A 21,684-nucleotide genomic window follows, 5' to 3' on the forward strand; every position below is an offset into this window, starting at 1 on the left:
GGGGATAAAGGATATGGCCTTGCCAGTTGACTCATGACCCCTCTGTGTAATCCTGTCACGAAGCACAGAAATGATATAATGAAAGTCACATAGCGACTCACAACATTGTTCAAAAGACAATTGGAGTCCTAAAGCAGTGCTTCAGATGCCTGGATTATTCGGGAGGCAGCCTCCAGTACCACTCTGATCAGGTAGCAGAGTTTATTGTGGTGTGTTGCATGCTGCATAAACTAGCTATAAAGAGAAGACAAACAATGCCAGATTATGCTGCAGGTCCACCTCCAGAAGGAGATGAGGCAGAAGAGGCAGCCGGCGAGGATGAAGAGGAGGAACAGGCGGGAGAGGACGCGGGCGAGGACATAGGGGAGCTTAATCAGCATGGCGATCTAACACCGGTACCACCTCACCTTTCCCAAAGACCAGTAGCCAATGGCAGTTACACGGCCGCTAAGCTTTTGTGTCAGCAGCTCATTAATGAACGCTTCGCATGAACTATTAATTGTGGATATTCAAACGTTCAATTACAGTTAGGATTAATCAAAAGTTTCATTTGCCTGGGGTTTCCTTGTTGTCTTTCCTGCACTGGCCTATCGTCTGAATTAGTTTAAGTAAAGTTTAAAGTACTGGCAAAGTAAAATAATACAATAAACAAACAAAAAATGCATGAAAAACTGTACGTTCGAAAACTAATGTAATTAAGAGAGAAGGCACAAAAGTTGTTGAATAAATGTTTTTTTATTAACAACGATAGAATTTTTTTTTATTAACCAATGAACAACATCCTCCTTCCAACCCCCCCACCCCCCGCACCAACCCACCCTTCCTTCAAATCCCCAAAATGTTAGAAGAAGAAGAAATTGAACATTTAAGTAATAATAACAAATGAACATTTAAGTAATAATAACAAGTGAACATTTAAGGAACAACCCATGGAACTATTGAAAAACATGCCCCCCTCTCTACCTGCGGGCACCTTTCCCTCCAGATCCTGTCCCACCCCGTGTTCGCACCCCACCCGCCCGTTTTGGTCTACGCAGACCGACACGATTGCGTTGTGCAGTTTGTGACGGCAAGACTTCCTGCCGTGGTGGAGGTGATTGAGCGGAAGCAGAAGCCTCAGGGTCTACTTCCGAGTCAGGAGGAACTGTGTCCTCTGTACTCGCTTGCGTGCTTGGGGTCTCGCTACGAGTGGACATGACACCTTGGAGTGCAGCGCCATGCCCAGCCAGCAACGCATGCCGTAGGGCATTTGTTGCGGCTGTCTGCCCCTAATCGCCCTCAACGTCTCCCGAGCAGTCTGTGACTGCTCAGAAGACCAGCTGGAGAAGCGCGTGCAGAACTCATTCCAGGTTGTGGAGAACTGGCTCCAATTTGATGAGAAACCTGCGAACCCCTGGATAAGGTCGCGACCGATCGCGACCGTCTCCCTGCACAGGGATAGTAATCCTCCATGGTAGGCGATTGCATAGCATGCTGACCGAACCTCCGTGGGGTTGGCGTGTGCAATGTCATGTGCCTTGGCGTCACTACCTGCACACCACTTGGTCCCGGTGACTCATCCATCTCAAAAGAGATGACCGCAGGTTGTTCACCCCCCCACAAAAAAAATCTCTTCTTCTCCTCCTCCTCCTCCTCCTGCTCAGGCACAGCAGCAGGAGTCTGCAGTGGCTCCTCCTCTGGCTCTTCCTCCTGTGAAGTTCCAGAAGGGTCAGTGGACGACTCCACGGACATTTGTTGACCTTTGAAAGACAAATGAAATTTATAAACAACGCTTAACAATTCAAGAACTCAAAACATTATAATGCTTTCCATTACCCCATATGCACAAGCGATCATCAGGCCTAACATGACCTCATTCGAAGATCAATAGTACGTCTCAATTATATATCAAATTACATTATAATTGCATAACATTACATGCGTAACTAAGATATATGTAGTATTTACTATTGATTCACACATTGCACAATGCACTGTTCTCATTACTCACGTGACTCAAAGGTGGATTCGGCCACACCACGGGTTGTGACCGAACGGCTTTCTGGCCCCACCAAGGCCACTGCAAGCACCTCGTAAGCACTTAGAGACTGCAGCATGACACAGCCCCCGCCCGTCCTGCATTGCTCGCAATGGTTGATAGATGTCTTCTTCTGTAAATGATAAGATAACATTGCACGGCATAAGCAAATGGATTTGGCAATAAACATTTAAGACTGACAGAGTTATATTACATTGCATATGAATAAAATATTTCATACTTTAACATTCAACTTTATGTTGGAGTGCATAAATTTATTCATAATTTAGTTAAGTTTAAAAATTATGAAATAACATTGCAGATTCTAGTTACAATTTCCATACACCATTAAATAATACATATGGGTGATTTCTAATACAAATTTCAACTTACTCTGGCAGCCGCCAGTAGGCTGTTCCATCTTTTGCGGCACTGGTCCGTTGTCCGCGCTTCATTTGATGTCGACGTGACTACGTCGGCAATCTCTGCCCAAATCCTCTAATATGCACGGGGTGGAGGCTTCCCATGTCCACCCCGTGTCAGATCCTCCCACCTCGCGCTGACTATGTTCACGAGGGCCTCATTGGCCTCCTCGCTGAAGGGCTTGGCCCTTCTCCTTTCCATTGATCCCTCCATTTTTGAAATATGGGTAATATTATTATATAAATTCAAACAATCCTTTCTCATTTCTCCTTTCTCCTCTCTCTCTCTCTCTCCCGACCCTCACAGAGCTTCTGAGCATGTGTGACGATCCCTGACCTCTCAAAATGAGGCAAAGAAAATCAACCTAAAAAAAAATCAAGTTACACATGCGCAGTATAGCGTTGCTATGGAAGCTTTTTTTTCATTCACTTCCATTTTCTTTGGGTGACCGCGTGATCGCCGAAAAATCAGATCGCCCATTTGACATCGCCGGGGTAAGGCCGAGTGGAAAATTGGAAAAAATAAAATGGGCCTTGTGCCGGCGATCAGCACAGGCGATACGTCCCACATCGCTGGAACAAGGCCCATTTTTTTGGGCCTTAGCCACCTAGTGGAAAGTCTAGCCCATAGGGCCCAAATTTGGCCAGTACAGATTTCTGGTGCACTCACCAGAGGTGCACCGCTTTTGTAGAACTCCAAGGGCGTCAAAAATCTTCAGGCTGAGTTTGGCCGCTCCCCAGTCTCTCCTCGATGATGGCATAACGTGGCAACTGGATTCAGAGGTGGAGCCAGGTCCCAGGGCTGAAAAAAGTGCCGGGACCTCTGCACATGTGCGCTAGAGTGCGCGTGCATGCGCAGTAGCTCCTCGCCCACAGAATCTGAGAGTGTGCTCTGCAGGCTGTGTGGGAGGGGCCCGAAGCGTGCTGCCCCTATCCCTGGCCGAATGGGCTCCCTCATCGGCGGCCCGCTGCCTTTCCTTCACATAAAGGTAGGACTTCTATTTTTTGTTTGTTATTGATTGATTGATTGCTTATTACTTTGGTCTTGGTGCTTTAGGTGCAGTGTTCCTTCTATTTTTTATTTGTTAATTAATTGCTTATAACTTTTTGTGTTTTGTTTAATGCTTTGTAAGTCTTGGTGCTAGGTGCAGGTCCTCTCAGCTTCCTTGTATTTTTTATTTGTTATTGAATGCTTATTTTTGTGCTTTGTTTAGTGCTTGCTGCTTTAAATGTACTTACCTGCGCTGATTTCTTAACTCTCCGCGAGGGTTTTCTGTGCGGACCACAAGTGGCCACATATGCTGGCTAAAGTAGAAATTAAGTAACTATTAGCTGGCCAAAGTTGCCTAAATGGCCAAACCAGGCATAGGTGGCTGGTAACACGCTTTTTTGAAAAAAAAACTAAACTAAAAAAAATCGTAACTAACTCACTTACACTGGCGCAAATTAAATGTGCAGAAATGCAATTTTTAAGATACTCCATATAATCAAGTTGCTCCAAAAAAAACGGAGCAACTCCTGGCCAAATTTGGACCCAATCTCCAAGTTAACTGTGCCATTTCCAGTTCTACCATTTGAAAAGTAATATTGTGCTACAACAAACATGCATTGCTCATAAGAAATTCAATAATTTTTCTCGGTACCAAATTCAGGGCCAGAATTCACTTCTTAATACAATTTACAATACATGATGTGAAAGAGAAACAGCTTGTAGCCAATTTTCCCGCTACTGTTATAATAACATTTTCTCAGAAGAGCTCTGAAATTCTAACAACAAACCATCTGTTCCATCTGAAGCTTTAATTGCCAGGGCGATAGTTCAATGTGTGTTTTGCATATCAAAGCTGGTTTTCCTAGAAAGCTGCACAGCTCCTCTGGGAAATTATCCAGGCTGCTCATTTCACCGAACCTCTCCACTGTTGAATTTCTAATGTGTAATGCATTATTTAACCTTTTGAGTAATTAATGTTCTTTGAAGTAGTCAAAATATGCACTTTAAAAAACCATTCTATATCACCAGTTTGTTTGAATAACTTAACACTAAATATGAGGAACTTTTGTAATCATCATTAATATTTATTTTCTTACTCTGTGTCTTTCTTAAAGTAATTTCTAGGTAATTTGTCTTTCCATTATGTTCTATACATTGTTTAATTATAACACTGGTACTACAATATGCATGCTAATAAGCATAAATAATAACCCTAACAGAGAGAACAGCTGCATGATTCCTGAAGCATTATATTGCCATGGCAACCTTTAGCACTGCATCTGAAGTGATAACAAGTCACATTAGCACCATGTTTGTCATGGCTTTTACTCCACTAGAAATGCTTGAGCATAATTAGTGCTTTTAGGAATCTGAATTTTTTAAATCAGGGACTCCAATCACTCCATCCTTCTTGCAGGAGTTGTTGGCAAGCACTATGTAGAAGGAGATGGAAACCGAGGGAAGATGAGGCCACATCCTGTCCCCACTCAAGGAGGAGGTGCTCGGCATTGTGGGCATGTCATAGCCATGATAACAGGACATGCTGAAGGAGACATCTCGAAGGATTTCTTCACATCTTATCCTCTTTTCCCCATCTCATTTCTATCTCACCCTACACACTTGGCAAGACAAAATTTCAGCTACTCTCAGCAGCCATTCCTCTTTCTCTGCCTATCCGTAACACTAAAACCAACCGTTGTCCCTCTCTTCCATTTAAAGTGCAGAAAATGTAGAGGGCCCTGATGTAGCACAGGAGAAGGAATGCAGCATCAATGAAGGTGCAGTATCACTCTACCTTACCCTAGCAAGCACCAGTTGTAAGATTGGCACCATATGTAATTTAGAAGGTGGGCCAGAGGGGTCATCACATGGCAAAATAACCGCACAAGCTCATGAGCGAGGGCTGGGTGATAGGATGGCACAGGACCCAACTCATCAGAGGGTGACCTCGCACCCGAGGCCTGCTGCAGAGGAGTTAGATGTTCACCTCAAGGGCCTAGATTATGGAAGAAAGCTGGCTATACATCAGGAACTCTAAAGAGCACTGGGATGTCTGCCAGTGAGCTATCGCACAATGACACATGGAGGTGGCACAGCTCCACTTGAGCTGGGGCTTCGTGCAAGGCATCAAGACTATGCAGGCAAGCATGGAGCAAGCGGTTAGCTCTGTCAACACTGCAACGGAGCCCACAATGATGAAGGGGCCAAAATTCAGCAGCGCAAGAAAGCTGGCGCACCTATGATTTTTTTTCTTTGTACTTACCGCACAGATCCTTGATGTGGTCGGAAGAGCCATTTTCAGAGGAAATGTGTCATAATGGGGACAGGCCATAAACTCAAAGCCAGGGTGACTGGCTGAATATAGGTCGGACCAGGACTCCGCCACTCTCACAGCACCTGTGCGTCACCATGCTCTCTCCCCTCCATTAAAGGGGAGCGATTCTGTCATTTCGGCCTGGCCAGTGGCTTGGCACCCAAGAGGGGGTGCCAGGCTGTCCGTTGGCGACCCGGCCGAACCCAGGGACACTATTTTGCCGGCCGATCAGGAAGTCGGTGCGCCCTCCCCTTGAAGGGCCGCTGTGCTGCCGGGCGCACAGAGTCTTCAGAGGGTGCACCGATAGAAAAACCTGTCGGGGCACCGCACAGCGGGGGATCGATTTCTTCAGCTGAATATTAGTCGGAAGATTTTTAAGGTGAGGGAAAGCGAGGGTGCGTATTCTGATGATGCGCTTTCGGTGGTCATCAGAATCGAGCGGTATCGGTTCCAGGTCAAAACATCCCCGACCTGAATTTAGGTCGGGTCAGCCAGTTGTCCCCAAAGTGGTGGCCACTGGATTACCATGCATGGCCGCCGCTAACGGACAGTAATGGATCTTTCTTAGACTCTGAATTTCGTCCCCGACGTCTCTTGGTGACAATTGCCTGCTGCCATGGAAGCTCAGACTGTCCATAGATAGGGGCTTCCAGAGCATCCCAACACTCCTGCACTCTGTTCCTGTGCAGAGCAATGGGAGTACTGTGACACTATCCCATGAGAGTGGTATTGGCTCCATGGGAGAGGCACCTACTGCACTCACTCAGAATTACAGCATGCCTATTCCCCGTCACCTTCTCCGCCAGTAGCCTTTGTTAGTGCTGCACAGCCAGCTGGGCCAGACTGCCCCGTCCACCAATATTCCCTCTAATTTTTTATTGTGTGCAATCCCTTTAAATTTGTTGCACAGCCGCGCCAGCGCAGTGCCTTTCAGCAGCAACAGCTTGTGAGCGGCCTGTGTGGGATCTCCCAATTGATACGCGGCCACGTGCCCGCGGTCCTGAGGAGGAACATTACCACCCACCCCAAGATGTTGCAGTCTTCAGCTGATCCCCAAGGGCCAGAACTGCTCGGGGTTGACAACCACGGCCATCTGAAGTGCCCTGAAAGGAAGCTCAGCAGCCTTCCACCTCACAAGCTGTAGTCACAGAGGATGCACTTTGTAAGAGCACTAGGAGAGTTAAACAAGCTCTGGAAATGTTTGGACAAGGCTGATTCTTAGCTCTTTATCTTCAATATTATCCATTCTCAAATGAAGAGTGTTGAATTATGTTGCCACATTTTTTTGTGGCAATGGTGTTGGTCTTAATATTCTTAGTTATGTAAAGTCAAGGCCCATGACACTGGACTGTATGAGGGCATTCAGGTGGTAATTGTAGGGAGCGTGGTTATATGGATGGCAGGATTGCTGGTGTATTGAGGAGGGGAGGATGGTTCAGCTGAAGTGCTACTCTGTCAGTCATAGTCTGAGAGTTCTAGCAGCCAGCAGGACTGCCAGGGTGTGTGTGTGTGGGGGGGGTGGGGGGGGGGGGGAGGGGGGCACAATGTTGTTCCTGTGCTTTCTGTGCTTCCTCCTCTTCCTCCTCCTCCATTCCCTCTTGCCTCAGTTGCAGTCAGGGCTGGCCCCTCTGGAGGTCAAAGATACGCAGCGTACAATGCACCACTACAAATTTGGAGACATGTTTAGGGGTGTACTGCAGAAGTCCTCCAGAGCAGTCCAGGCAGCAGAATCTTTCTTTGTGTACACCAATGGACTGTTCTATATTTCTTATGGCGGATTGGCGCTCATTGTAAACTGTGTCTGTGTCCGGATCTTAACAAGAGTCACGAGCCATGTGTTGAGGGGCTATCCCTTGTCGGCAAGTAGCCAGCCTTTGTCTGGAATCCAGGCACAGACTTGCATTATCCACTGCCTGTCTTCACAATTAAGCTGGATGTTGAGGGAGTGGTTTGACTTTCTGTTCATTTAGATGCCAGGCTTCTCATGTGCAGCACGCAGGGCAATGTGTGTGCAATCTTGGCCCTTGCACTCTTGGGAAATCTGCAATCTACAGAAGACCTGCCGCTCTCTTGAACTGCTTCACTTGGTCCTTGGGGAAGGAGATGTAGTTGTCACCTCCTGGAATATAAAGTCTCAGTCACCTTCCTTATGCAGCAGGAAATGAGTGTTTGAAGACCAGGCCCTCAAAACTGCCACCACGCTCATGGTCTACAGGGCTGTAGTAATACCTGTCCTCCTGTATGGCTCAGAAACATGGACCATGTACAGTAGACACCTCAAGTCGCTGGAGAAATACCCCCAACGATATCTCCGCAAGATCCTACAAATCCCCTGGGAGGATGGACGCACCAACATTAGCGTCCTCGCCTAGGCCAACATCCCCAGCATTGAAGCACTGACCACACTTGATCAGCTTCGCTGGGCAGGCCACATTGTTCGCATGCCAGACACGAGACTCCCAAAGCAAGCGCTCTACTCGGAACTCCTTCACGGCAAACGAGCCAAAGATGGGCAGAGGAAACGTTACAAGGACACCCTCAAAGCCTCCCTGATAAAGTGCAACATCCCCACTGACACCTGGGAGACCTTGGCCATAGACTGCCCTAAGTGGAGGAGGCGCATCCGGGAGGGTGCTGAGCACCTCGAGTGTCATTGCCGAGAGCATGCAGAAATCAAGCGCAGGCAGCGGAAAGAGCGTGCGGCAAACCAGTCCCACACCCCTTCCCTCAACGACTATCTGCCCCACCTGTGACAGGGACTGTGGTTCTCATATTGGACTGTACAGCCACCTAAGAACTCATGTTAACAGTGGAAGCAAGTCTTCCTCGACTCCGAGGGACTGCCTATGATGATGATCAGCAGTGGACAGTGAACTGGGAGGTGTTTCTGATGTTACCTGTTAAGAGCCGCAGTCACTTTGACAGCTACAGGCAGTGCTGTCTTTATCTTGGTTTGGGATGCAAAGTGAGGCTGCAACAAGTGACACAGCTCAGTTACAGCCTTCCTGATGAAGCACAGGCACCTTACACATTGCTCCTTTATCAGGTTGAGATAGGACAACTGTCTTCTGATGACTCGTGCTGGCTAGGGTGTCCTGTCCTCCCTCTGCTCCTGCTCTCTGGTGTCCTCTTTGCTGCTGCTGCTCCCCATCCTCCTCCAGCCCTAAAAGGCAGGCCCATCAGAGTACCCATGAGGTTAAATAATATAGTTGCAAGGCAAACAACCGCTCCTGCATCTCCAAAGGTTGTTCCTCGAACTCAGAAATCAGTTCTCCTACAGGCACAATTGCCAATAAAAGGCACTGATGTCCACCAGCAACCTAACAGGACAAACCAGAGACTTACCTGAATGGAGGTGATGATTCATTTAAATAATGGTCCCACAGGCTCCTTCTCGACTGCAAGCACCAACGGTTTTCTGGATGAGTTGATGAAATGTCAAATCAGGCACTGGGGAATATTAATTTCTCAAAAGGGTCCCACAACCAGCATAGAATCCTTATTTACATATTACAATGAGCTTTGTACATGTTTCCCCTGGACGCCCTGGACGACTACAGGATGCCTGACCAATATGTCAAGTCGCACACTTCCATCTCAAATCGAGCATATGCCTGCCATATTTGGCTATTAGCCGCCTGATTCGCACCTGAAAATCAGGCACTGGGCAACCAAATGTCTCGGGCTATGTACCTCACTACACCATTACCATCCTGAGTGAGATATACTGTGACACTCTGAACAGAAAACCATATACCTTCCTGATTATTGCCTACCTGAAAAAGACAGTTTGTGCCTTCTACTACTATTACCAGCCCATGCTAATTTTTCCTGCACTGGGATCAGCCCTAGCCTACATTATATATGATTAGTACTTTTACACACTAAATGCTATGCTAAAACATATAGGGCTACAAATGTGGTTGTGTAGCATCACCTATGAGGGGCGCTACAGGGTGCTAGGGGGTTAGCACCATTTGCCAAATTTAGCTGGCCGGTACCAGCGGAGATAAGGGGTATCACTCGGGAGTGTGGCACCAGAGTGCAATGCTCCGGCAGCGACCTGCAGTGTCCCGGAAGCGACCCGGAAACAAACTTCAGTTTGCTCACTAGCATTAGTGCCTTGGGGTAACCACGCCAGGTGAACCCTGGTGGTCACAGATGTCCCAGGGCATTAAGGGAAGGAATGACTCCAGAAGGTAAGTTCCAGTGATTTTTGTTGCAGTATTTGGTAGCGATTTAATTTTATTTGTGCTGTGTAATGAACGGGGAATGTTTTTTGTGAGTTTGGGCCTGACTTTTTTTAATCACGAAGGCCTCTCATAGGGCGCTACAAAGCCACTCTTTACCGATAGATCTTGGGTACCTCTCTCGGCCTATCACCCTAAGAAAAATGTGGAATGCTTCCCTTTGTGCCGCACTCGCTCTCAGGACACAAAAACAGAATTTTGCTGGGCCCGACGCAAAAAATCTTCCCTGGCTAAATTTAGTGCCTGGACGATATTATCGCCTGAAGCGATGTCTAACTGAAGTTCTAGCCCTAAGTAATAATATATTAAATATTATGCTCATAATAAAGTAATGCAACTGAGTACTGTAGACAGTGAGTAAGTGTGACCTTTGATCCTTTATTTCAACTCCAGAGTGCTGGTACAGCATGGAAGACCTGCTTATATACAGTGCTCCCAAGGAATGCTGGGATCCCTTGGGACTCCAACAGGTAGGCCCTCTGGTGGCGGTATGATACAGGTTGCCTAGGATTACATACATAACATCACTCCCTCCCAAAGTCAATAGTACACTTATTTACAAGGTGAGACGATCTGAGGCTTTTCGCTCCCTTGTCGATCGTCTCGGTACAAATGCAGGTGTGGGTGAGTTGGTTGGTTCTTCGCTGGGCTGCTGGGAAGCTGGCCTTGCCGGACTGCTGGGGATGGTGAGTTCAGCTTCGTGGTCAACCGTGATGTCGGTTGCCACTTGTGTGTGTGTTGGAGGGTCGAAGTTGGTGATGTCCTGTTCGGGTTGCTCGTGGCTGTTTGTGAATCATAGTTTGGTTTGGTCCAAATGCTTTCTGCAAGTTAGTCCATTGGCAAGTTTGACCTGAAACACTCTACTCCCTTCTTTGGCTATGACAATGCCAGCAAGCCATTTGGGACCATGTCCATAGTTGAGTACAAATACATGGTCATTGACTTCAATATCGCGTGAGAAGTTTGCGCAATCATGGTACATGCTTTGTTGATGCTGCCTGCCCTCAACATGATCCTGGAGATCAGGGTCGACTAGGGAGAGTCTTGTTTTAAGCACCCTTTTCATGAGCAGCTCAGCTGGGGGAATACCGGTGAGCGAGTGGTGTCTGGTGCGGTAGCTGAGCAGGACTTGGGACAGGCAGGTCTGCAGGGAGCCTTCCGACACACATTTCAAGCTTTGCTTGATGGTTTGGACTGCCCATTCTGCCTGGCCATTGGATGCGGGCTTGAACGGGGCAGATGTGACGTGCTTGACCCCATTGTGGGTCATGAATTCCTTGAATTCAGCACTGGTGAAACACGGCCCATTGTCGCTGACAAGGACATCAGGCAGGCCGAGCGTGGTAAACATGGCTCGTAGGCTTTCGATGGTGGCAGTGGGCGTGCTTACAGACATTATTACATATTCAATCCATTTTGAATAAGTATCCACAACAACCAAGAACATTTTGTCTAGAAGTGGGCCCGCAAAGTCAACATGGATGCTAGACCATGGTTTGGAGGGCCATGACCACAAACTTAGCAGTGCCTCTCTGGGTGCATTGCTCAGTTGAGAGCAAGTGTTGCATTGGCGCAGGCATGACTTTAAGTCGGAGTCGATGCTGGGCCACCACACATGGGATCTAGCTATAGCTTTCATCATTACTATGCCTGTGTGTAGGTCGCGTAAGAATGTTTCCCTGCCTTTCTTAGGCAAAACCACACGATTACCCCACAAAAAACAGTCCGCCTGGATGGACATTTTGTCTTTGCGCCGCTGGAAAGGCTAGACCTCTTCATGCATCTCCGCTGGGATGCTGAACCAGCTCCCACGGAGGACACAGTTTTTTACCAGGAACAGTAAAGAATCCTGGCTGGTCCAGGTCCTGATCTGGTGGGCCGTAACGGGTGACTTTTCATTTTCGAATGCATCCATCACCAAGAGCAAGTCTGCATGCTGTGCCATTTCCACCCCGGTGGTGGGCAATGGTAGCCGACTGAGAGCATCAGCATTGGTATTTGTCCCTTTGCTCTCTGAGAATAGCGATATGTATGGCTTATAGTCAGTTTCTAGCTCAAACTTGAGATCAAACAGATACTGGTGCATTTTTTTCATGCCAGAGCTTCTTTTTCAATCATGCTGTAGGCCCTTTCGGCCTTGGACAAACTCCTGGATGCATAGGCGACTGGTTGCAGTGTTCCCGATTTGTTAGCTTGTTGTAACACACACCCGACCCCATATGAAGACGCATCGAAAGCTAGCGCTAATCGTTTACATGGGTTATACAGAACAAGCAGTTTGTTGGAACATAACAGATTTCTGGCTTTCCCAAAAGCAGCCTTTTGTGATTTTCCCCATACCCAGTCGTCTCCCTTGCGTAGTAGATATGTATGGGTTCTAGCAAGGTGCTTAACCCAGGTAGGAAATTACCGAAATATTTGAGGAGTCCCAGGAACGACCGCAGCTCCGTCACGCTCTGTGGTCTTGCCGCGTTCTTGATAGCCTCCATCTTGGCATCGGTGGGTCTGATGCCGTCTGCCGTGATTCTTCTCCCTAAGAACTCAACCTCTGGTGCCAGGAAAACACACGTCGAGCGTTTCAATCTGAGTCCCACACAATCTAGCCGACTTGGAACCTCTTCCAGGTTCTGCAAGTGTTCGATAGTGTTCCGACCTGAGACCAGTATGTTGTCCTGGAAATCCACGGTGCGCGGAACTGACTTTAGCAGGCTCTCCATGTTCCTTTGGAAAATTGCCGCGGCCGATCGAATCCCAAACACGCATCTATTGTAGATGAACAGACCTTTGTGCGTGTTGATGCAAGTGAGGCCTTTCGATGATTCCTCCAGCTCCTGCGTCATGTAGGCCGAGGTCAGGTACAACTTGGTGAACATCTTTTCTCCAGCCAGGGTCACAAATAGATCGTCTGCCTTGGGTAGCGGGTACTGTTCCTGTCGCGAAAAACTGTTAATGGTTACTTTATAGTCCCCACAAATTCTGACCGTGCCGTTGACTTTGAGAACCGGAACAATCAGACTGGCCCACTTGTTGAACTCCACCGGTGTGATGATGCCTTCTCGCTGCAGCTTGTCCAGCTCAATTTCCACTTTCTCTCGCATCATATATGGCACCGCCCGTGCCTTGTGGTGGATGGGTCGTGTACCGGGAACCAAGTGGATCTGCACCTTCGCCCCCGAGAAACTTCTAATGCCTGGCTCAAACAACGATGGGAATTTGCTCAGAACCTGGGCACATGAGACATCATTGACAGACGAGAGCGCTCGGATGTCGTCCCAGTTCCAGCAGATTTTTCCCATCCAGCTTCTGCTGAACAGTGTGGGGCCATCTCCTGGTACAATCCATAGTGGGAGTTCGTGCACTGCTCCATCATAGGAGACTTTTACTTCTGCGCTGCTAATAACAGGAATCAGTTCTTTGGTGTAAGTTCTTAGCTTGGTGTGAATGGGGCTAAGCTTGGACCTGTGTGCCTTGTTGCACCACAGCCTGTCAAAGGCCTTTTTGCTCATGATAGACTGACTCGCACCCGTGTCCAATTCCATGGATACTGGAATTCCGTTCAGTTCAACTTTTAACATGATCGGTGGACATTTCGTGGTGAAGGTGTGTACCCCATACACTTCTGTCTCCTCAGTTCAAGTCTCTAGTTCAACCTGATCCACCATGGATCGATCTTCCTCTGCAACATGGTGGTTTGCAGGGTTTGCAGCTCGTCTGCACATTCGCTGGAGGTGTCCCATTGTTCTACAGCCTTTGCACGCATAGTGTTTGAAGCGGCATTGATGGGCCCGATGATCACCTCCGCAGCGCCAACTAGGTGTTAACTGCCTCGCATTAATGCTTGATGGCGGACTCTGGGTCATCTGAGGTCATGCAGCTGCCAGTGTGTACGTTCTGCCATATGCCTTCCTGCCTGAAAATGACGTTACTTCACTAGCCGAAACCTCTTTATGCTGCGAAATTTGTTTGGTGTTATCGCTGGTGGACATAAATGCCTGGGCTATCGTTATGGCTTTGCTCAGATTCGGTGTTTCAACAGTCAATAGTTTGAAAAGGATAGCCCCATGGCCAATGCCAAGCACAAAAAAAATTTCTTAGCATTTGCTTCAGAAATCCATCGAATTCGCAATGTCCTGCAAGACGCCTCAGTTCGGCGACATAGCTCGCCATTTCCTGGCCTTCAGACCGTCGACACGTGTAGAATCGATACCTTGCCATCAAAATGCTTTCCTTCAGGTTTAGGTGCTCCCGGACCAGCGTACACAGTTCTTCATAGGATTTGGTTGTTGGTTTCACCGGAACTAGAAAATGGTATGGAGGATCGCCCTTCTTTTGGCAGTGTTCTCGGCCCCTTCCAGCTCATTGGCCATGAAGTATTGGTCGAGTCGATCCACAAAGGCCTCACAATCGTCCCCTTATGAGAATTTCTCCCAAGGATACCAACAGTTCTTTGCATTTTCGCATATTATCTCATCGCCAATTGTTATGCTCATAATAAAGTAATGCAACTGAGTAGTGTAAATAGTGAGTAAGTGATCTTAGCTCCTTTATTTCAACTCCAGAGGCCTGCTTATATACAGTGCTCCCAAGGGATGCTGGGACTCCCTTGGCCCTCTGGTGGAGGCATGATACAGGTTGCCTAGAATTACACACATAACATTAAAAAGAAACAACCAGAATTTTAGTGCTTCCTCATGTCCAACCATGAGGTTCCTGACGTTCCAGGTCCCGAACTTCATGTTAGAGGAGTGGAAGATGCCTGTGCATGAGTTCTTTTAATGTGGGGTGGTTGTTATACACTGACTATCACACGGGCTTAGCTGAGCAAGGTCTTGGTCCAGTGGCAAGGAGGTCCAAGACGACTGGAGACCAGGCACTGCTGTATGGGCCTAGTTGCCTACGGCGAGATATTGACTGCAGATACGACGCTGAGTAGCGTCCTTGATGGTAGGTGATCCGAGGCTTGGTTGGGGGCAGGCATTGGGAGGGTCAGTGGCCAACTGGGGTTCAGAGTGGTTGGTCAGGGGGGTCACAGCCATGATGCTCACCATGTGCTGGAGGAGGAGAAGGAGGAGAAGGGGGAGAAGATGGCCAACGGGGTGACAGCTCCCCAGGGAGCTCCTCTGCTGAACAACTACCATCTCCTACCAAGCGGCAATTCTCCACACCAGCCTCCCCCCTCTCATTGTCTAGACTTTCCCTAGCCCTAATAGACCCTAATAGGGGGTCTCAAACACCTAAACCCTTACTCTAAACCAAACCCTGCGAATCCCACAAGATCGGGCCTACCTCAGGCTTCCCACCACACCATCCATCAGCGATGACGACCAGGCTCCTTGATTCACGATGACGCCCGGCAAGCAGGTGAGCCTCCGACCAGGCGACTGGGTCCTCACTCCTCCAACAGCGGGCCATCACCCCTCCAACGGCAGGCTTCCTCATGATGCTTTTGCTATTGGCACAAAACCACACTTACCCTTGCTCAACAGAATTCGATCATGGCTACTGTTAGCAGGTGAGATTTTAGTCATTGGACAACTACACTGTTGCACCGTTAAACACACCTGCTCACTAAAAATTGTCCTTACTGCTTCAGGCAGCAGTGTTTGGAATTCGGTTTTGCTCGTGTGAACTAACCACCTAATTCAGGATCTACTTTAATGGTGTAGGCACCAGCATTTATAATTGTGCCTGTGTAAACTAATTGTGTAAAGATGGAAAGCAAAGCAGGTGTTCTTCGTGGGAAAGTTTAAACCTAGTCGAGATAACAAGGAAATAAACATAAACAGATGTTCTTTGTTCAAGAAAACAGCAGCCAATTTGTAGCCAACTTGAGATAATAGAGGAATGCAGAAATGGCACAAGGATATCCTTGAACAGCGAGAACCATTAATGAAATTAGCCGACGTTTGGTATGAAAATAGCCGAGCTAGCCACATCTGTACTCCAGCTCAGGCAATTTGTCCTTGATCTGCACAGTACTGTAAATAAATTCTCTTCAATTAAACGTCTCTATGAATGCATTCATTTCTAGTGCCCAACATCGCTGATTGCACAAACAAGAACTTGTGTAGATAGTGTTGATAAATGGCTTTTTTTGAGTTTGTTTCTCCTCTTTCAATAAAACACAAAGTTATTTTTTTCTGGGGTTTTGTTAAACAATTTTGCTGAGAGTGCAAAATAAATTTGACTGGTTAATAAAGATCAAATGGTTTATTCCTACATGTTAAACAATTTACTTTGTATAATCCTATAATGTTCCAATGGATGGTATATTTTTGACCTTTGAATATACAAAAAAAAGGCACAAAATCGTCGACATACTGAATGTTGATAATTGTGCCACAGTTACTGCACAAATAGCCTTAACTATGGGATGATTTTGCCCAAATTTCATAAGATAACAAAATCACAAGATAAAAAAGACATGGAGGGCCGCTCAGCCCATTTTATCTCATCTCTCTAAATCACCACCTTCATAAAAGATACCAGCAAACTACTTAACTTTTTTTGCACACAATGCATGATTGCATCACTTGTGTGCAACTCCAATATAATAAAAATGATGCTTTGCTCTTCGCCCTCCCTAAACAGAAAGAAATCAGGTTACCAAGTCATTTTTCATGAAGAAAATGCTCCTTTTAAATAAGAAATTGTGTACTGTTTGAGAAAATTGCCTGGATTGTGGAATGATAAAGTAATAAAATGCAACTGAAATTATCCAATAAACATTCCATTTCAATTATTAAACTCCATCCAGACCTCAATTCTGATAAATTGCTTAAACCCAAAACATGAATCTGTCTTTTGGTTCAGGACGCCATTCATTGCACCACTCAAGAATGCGGAGGAGTTTCGCAATCGGACTTTGAAAAGGCTTTTGACAAGGTCCCACACAAGAGATTGGTGTGGAAAATTAAAGTACGTGGTTTTGGGGGTAATGTACTGACGTGGATAGAGAACTGGTTGGCAGACAGGAAGCAGAGAGTCGGGATAAACGGGTCATAGAAACATAGAAAATAGGTGCAGGAGTAGGCCATTCAGCCCTTCTAGCCTGCACCGCCATTCAATGAGTTCATGGCTGAACATGCAACTTCAGTACCCCCTTCCTGCTTTCTCGCCATACCCCTTGATCCCCTGAGTAGTAAGGACTTCATCTAACTCCCTTTTGAATATATTTAGTGAATTGGCCTCAACAACTTTCTGGGGTAGAGAATTCCACAGGTTCACCACTCTCTGGGTGAAGAAGTTTCTCCTCATCTCGGTCCTAAATGGCTTACCCCTTATCCTTAGACTATGACCCCTGGTTCTGGACTTCCCCAACATTGGGAACATTCTACCTGCATCTAACCTGTCTAAACCCATCAGAATTTTAAACGTTTCTATGAGGTCCCCTCTCATTCTTCTGAACTCCAGTGAATACAAGCCCAGTTGATCCAGTCTTTCTTGATAGGTCAGTCCCACCATCCCAGGAATCAGTCTGGTGAATCTTCGCTGCACTCCCTCAATAGCAAGAATGTCCTTCCTCAAGTTAGGAGACCAAAACTGTACACAATATTCCAGGTGTGGCCTCACCAAGGCCCTGTACAACTGTAGCAACACCTCCCTGCCCCTGTACTCAAATCCCCTCGCTATGAAGGCCAACATGCCATTTGCTTTCTTAACCGCCTGCTGTACTTGCATGCCAACCTTCAATGACTGATGTACCATGACACCCAGGTCTCGTTGCACCTCCCCTTTTCCTAATCTGTCACCATTCAGATAATAGTCTGTCTCTCTGTTTTTACCACCAAAGTGGATAACCTCACATTTATCCACATTATACTTCATCTGCCATGCATTTGCCCACTCACCTAACCTATCCAAGTCACTCTGCAGCCTCATAGCATCCTCCTCGCAGCTCACACTGCCACCCAACTTAGTGTCATCCGCAAATTTGGAGATACTACATTTAATCACCTCGTCTAAATCATTAATGTACAATGTAAACAGCTGGGGCCCCAGTACAGAACCTTGCGGTACCCCACTAGTCACTGCCTACCATTCTGAAAAGTACCCATTTACTCCTACTCTTTGCTTCCTGTCTGACAACCAGTTCTCAATCCACGTCAGCACAATACCCCCAATCCCATGTGCTTTAACTTTGCACATTAATCTCTTGTGTGGGACCTTGTCGAAAGCCTTCTGAAAGTCCAAATATACTACATCAACTGGTTCTCCCTTCTCCACTTTACTGGAAACATCCTCAAAAAATTCCAGAAGATTTGTCAAGCATGATTTCCCTTTCACAAATCCATGCTGACTTGGACCTATCATGTCATCTCTTTCCAAATGCGCTGCTATGACATCCTTAATAATTGATTCCATCATTTTACCCACTACTGAGGTCAGGCTGACCAGTCTATAATTCCCTGTTTTCTCTCTCCCTCCTTTTTTAAAAAGTGGGGTTACATTGGCTACCCTCCACGCGATAGGAACTGATCCAGAGTCAATGGAATGTTGGAAAATGACTGTCAATGTATCCGCTATTTCCAAGGCCACCTCCTTAAGTACTCTGGGATGCAGTCCATCAGGCCCTTTTCAGAATGGCAGGCAGTGACTAGTGGGATGCGGCAGGGCTCAGTGCTGGGACCCCAGCTCTTTACAATATACATCAATGATTTGGATGAGTGAATTGAGTGTAATATCTCCAAGTTTGCAGATGACACTAAGCTGGGTGGCAGTGTGAGCTGTGAGGAGGATGCTAAGAGGCTGCAGGGTGACTTGGACAGGTTAGGTGAGTGGGCAAAAGCGTGGCAGATGCAGTATAATGTGGATAAATGTGAGGTTATCCACTTTGGTGGCAAAAAGACGAAGGTAGAATATTATCTGAATGGCGGCAGATTAGGAAAAGGGGAGGTGCAACGAGACCTGGGTGTCATGGTACATCAGTCATTGACAGTTGGCATGCAGGTTCAGCAGGCGGTGAAGAAGGCAAATGGTATGTTGGCCTTCATAGCTAGGGGATTTGAGTATAGGAGCAGGGAGGTCTTACGGCAGTTGTACAGAGCCTTAGTGAAGCATCACCTGGAATATTGTGTTCAGTTTTGGTCTCCTAATCTGAGGAAGGACGTTCTTGCTATTGAGGGAGTGCAGCGAACGTTCATCAGACTGATTCCCGGGATGGCAGGACTGACATATGAGGAGAGACTAGATCGACTGGGCCTGTATTCACTGGAGTTTAGAAGAATGAGAGGGGATCTCATAGAAACATATAAAATTCTGACGGGACCGGACAGGTTAGATGCAGGAAGAATGTTCCCAATGTTGGGGAAGTCCAGAACCAGGGGACATAGTCGAAGGATAAGGGGTAAGCCATTTAGGACTGAGATGAGGAGAAACTTCTTCATTCAGAGAGTTGTTAACCTGTGGAATTCCCTACCGCAGAGAGTTGTTGATGCCAGTTCATTGGATATATTCAAGGGGGAGTTAGATATGGCCCTTACGGCTAAAGGGGTCAAAGGGTACGGAGAGAAAGCAGGAAAGGAGTACTGAGGTGAATGATCAGCCATGATATTATTGAATGGTGGTGCAGGCTCGAAGAGCCGAATGGCCTACTCCTGCACCTATTTTCTATATTTCTATGTTTCTATGCAAGGACTACCTCTCTCTCAATGTACAGTTGGTGTGCGACCACACGCAATGCATCCTCGCTGTGAATGCCCGCTATCCTGGCAGAACATCCTCCCTGTGAATGCCTACAATCCTGGCAGCGCACACAATGCTTTCATCCTATGGGAGAACACTCTGCCACGACTCTTCCAGCCACCACATGAAGATCGCGGCTGACTGCTCAGCGACAAAGGCTATGGCCTAGCCACCTGGCTCATGACACCCCTCCGCAACCCCAAATCCCGTGCTGAGCATCAGCAAGAGAGCCATGCGTCCACCCGGAACCTTATAGAGCAGAGTATCGGGGTGCTAAAGCAGTGATTCTGATGGCTTGACCGCTCTGGAGGCAGCCTTCAATACTCCCCTCCGCAAGTCTCGCTCTTCATTGTGGTCTGCTGCATGCTGCACAACCTGGCCATCTTGAGGGCCCAAGCATTGCCACGGGGGGTTGGAGCTCCGAAGGGATGCTAAATTCACAAGAAACCCCCCCCCCCCCCCTGTGTATGGGCTCATTCGAAAGGAAATTTAATTTGGGACTATTTACCAAAACGTTTGGAACTCTAAAGTGCTTATGGAAGAAACTCCGAACTTTAATAGAATTTTGGATTTTAAAAGACAAACTCAAGGCTGTGGGCGGACCTATGGAACTAGCAAGAGACAGTCTAATTAAGTGAAGCTACTTGGGTGTGAGGACTGAGTTAACCTGTCTGGAAGAATGAGTATTCGAAAATCCTTCCCCCACAAGAGACATTAACATCACCCAGAGGTAGCTACCCATCAACATGGGTCTGGACAACCATTTCAGCATATACATCACAAAGAGGCCCAATCCAACCTGTATGCGAACGACTAAGCACAAAAGGACATTGCAATTACCAAACTAATATTTCCATTCGGAAACAGTTTTCGAACTTCAACTCACCCAAAAAATATCAACTTTTAACGAGCCCGACAAAATATTACAAAGAAGAACCAAGCCCGCCAAAATTATACAAAGGATTTTGAAGAGATTTGGGGCCAAGATTAGAACACTGAAATTGTATAACTGGCCACTGTTTTCAACAGAGGTTAGATGGTTGCTAGGTAGCTACAAGGCTTGCTACTTCCTCAGATGCCATACTACACCAGGTGCTATACTGCGAATATGTCATCAAGACAAGAAGAGAAACCAACGCGACAGTTGTAAACTAACTTCTCCAGCCTCGAAGTCCTGAAGTTCTGAAGGAAGGAAGAACATCACTATCGCAGCAGCGACCGACCACAGTCAACGTGGTATCAAGGGAAAAACAACCGCGATCTACTGTTAGCTATCAAAAGGGCTGTTAAGCATAGTCCCTGCATGCCCTGGAGTCTAACCTAGCTAGAATTAGGTATTGGGAGGTGGAAGATATAATTTACTGTGACCCCTCTTTGAATGTGTAGTGCATGATTCTTTATTAGAGTGATTTGTGATTTTAAGTTTGACCTTGATCCTTTCCTTGTATTGTTCTTTATTAGAGTGATTGTAAGTTTGGCCTTTTATGTTCTTACTAGAGTAATAAGCCTGTATTACCTTAACTGTAATAAAAACAAAGTTATTTGCATCAAACCAGTGTCCTTTGCACTTTTGTCACAACCCCCAAATAAATCCAGAGTACAGAACCCAAGGGAGTGGGAGCGAATTGAACCGATCAAGTTGGTCAGAAGGGAACCTGACCCCCTCATAGAGACCACCCCCCTTACAAAATGGCGGCAGGACTCTGGTACAAGGGGTGTGATGTGGAGAGTGCTGGTTTGGGGCAAAGAACCAAAATGGAAGAGAGGATTTTCTCCTATGTGTATAAGAAGGTCAATGTAACTAAAGAATGGGTGCTTAGTCTATTGCGCACTGAGCGTCCAGCAGACGCTGCAGCCCAGTGGACAGCAAGCAAAGATCACAAAGAAGCAGTCGAGAAGGCAATCTGGTTGGTCAGTCTACAGCGACAGGTCCAACTCCTAGATAGAATGAATGAAACATTACAGGCAGAGTTATGGGAATGCGCAGAGGACTACCAGGAAAGGGT

General features: G+C 46.9%; 1 protein-coding gene across 1 annotated transcript; it reads right to left on the reverse strand.

Moving 5' to 3' along the window:
* Window positions 1–1,052: 1,052 nt before the first annotated feature.
* On the reverse strand, window positions 1,053–15,653 carry LOC139228231 (uncharacterized). Its single transcript, XM_070859408.1, has 3 exons — window positions 15,281–15,653; window positions 1,991–2,150; window positions 1,053–1,739 (listed from the first exon to the last, which is right to left on the reverse strand). The coding sequence occupies exons 1-3, from the start codon at window positions 15,431–15,433 to the stop codon at window positions 1,279–1,281; spliced, it is 774 nt and encodes a 257-aa protein (XP_070715509.1). The 5' UTR covers window positions 15,434–15,653; the 3' UTR covers window positions 1,053–1,278.
* Between the last annotated feature and the right edge of the window lie 6,031 nt (window positions 15,654–21,684).

Source organism: Pristiophorus japonicus, chromosome 17 (genome assembly GCF_044704955.1).
Source record: "Pristiophorus japonicus isolate sPriJap1 chromosome 17, sPriJap1.hap1, whole genome shotgun sequence".
Taxonomy (NCBI): domain Eukaryota; kingdom Metazoa; phylum Chordata; class Chondrichthyes; family Pristiophoridae; genus Pristiophorus; species Pristiophorus japonicus.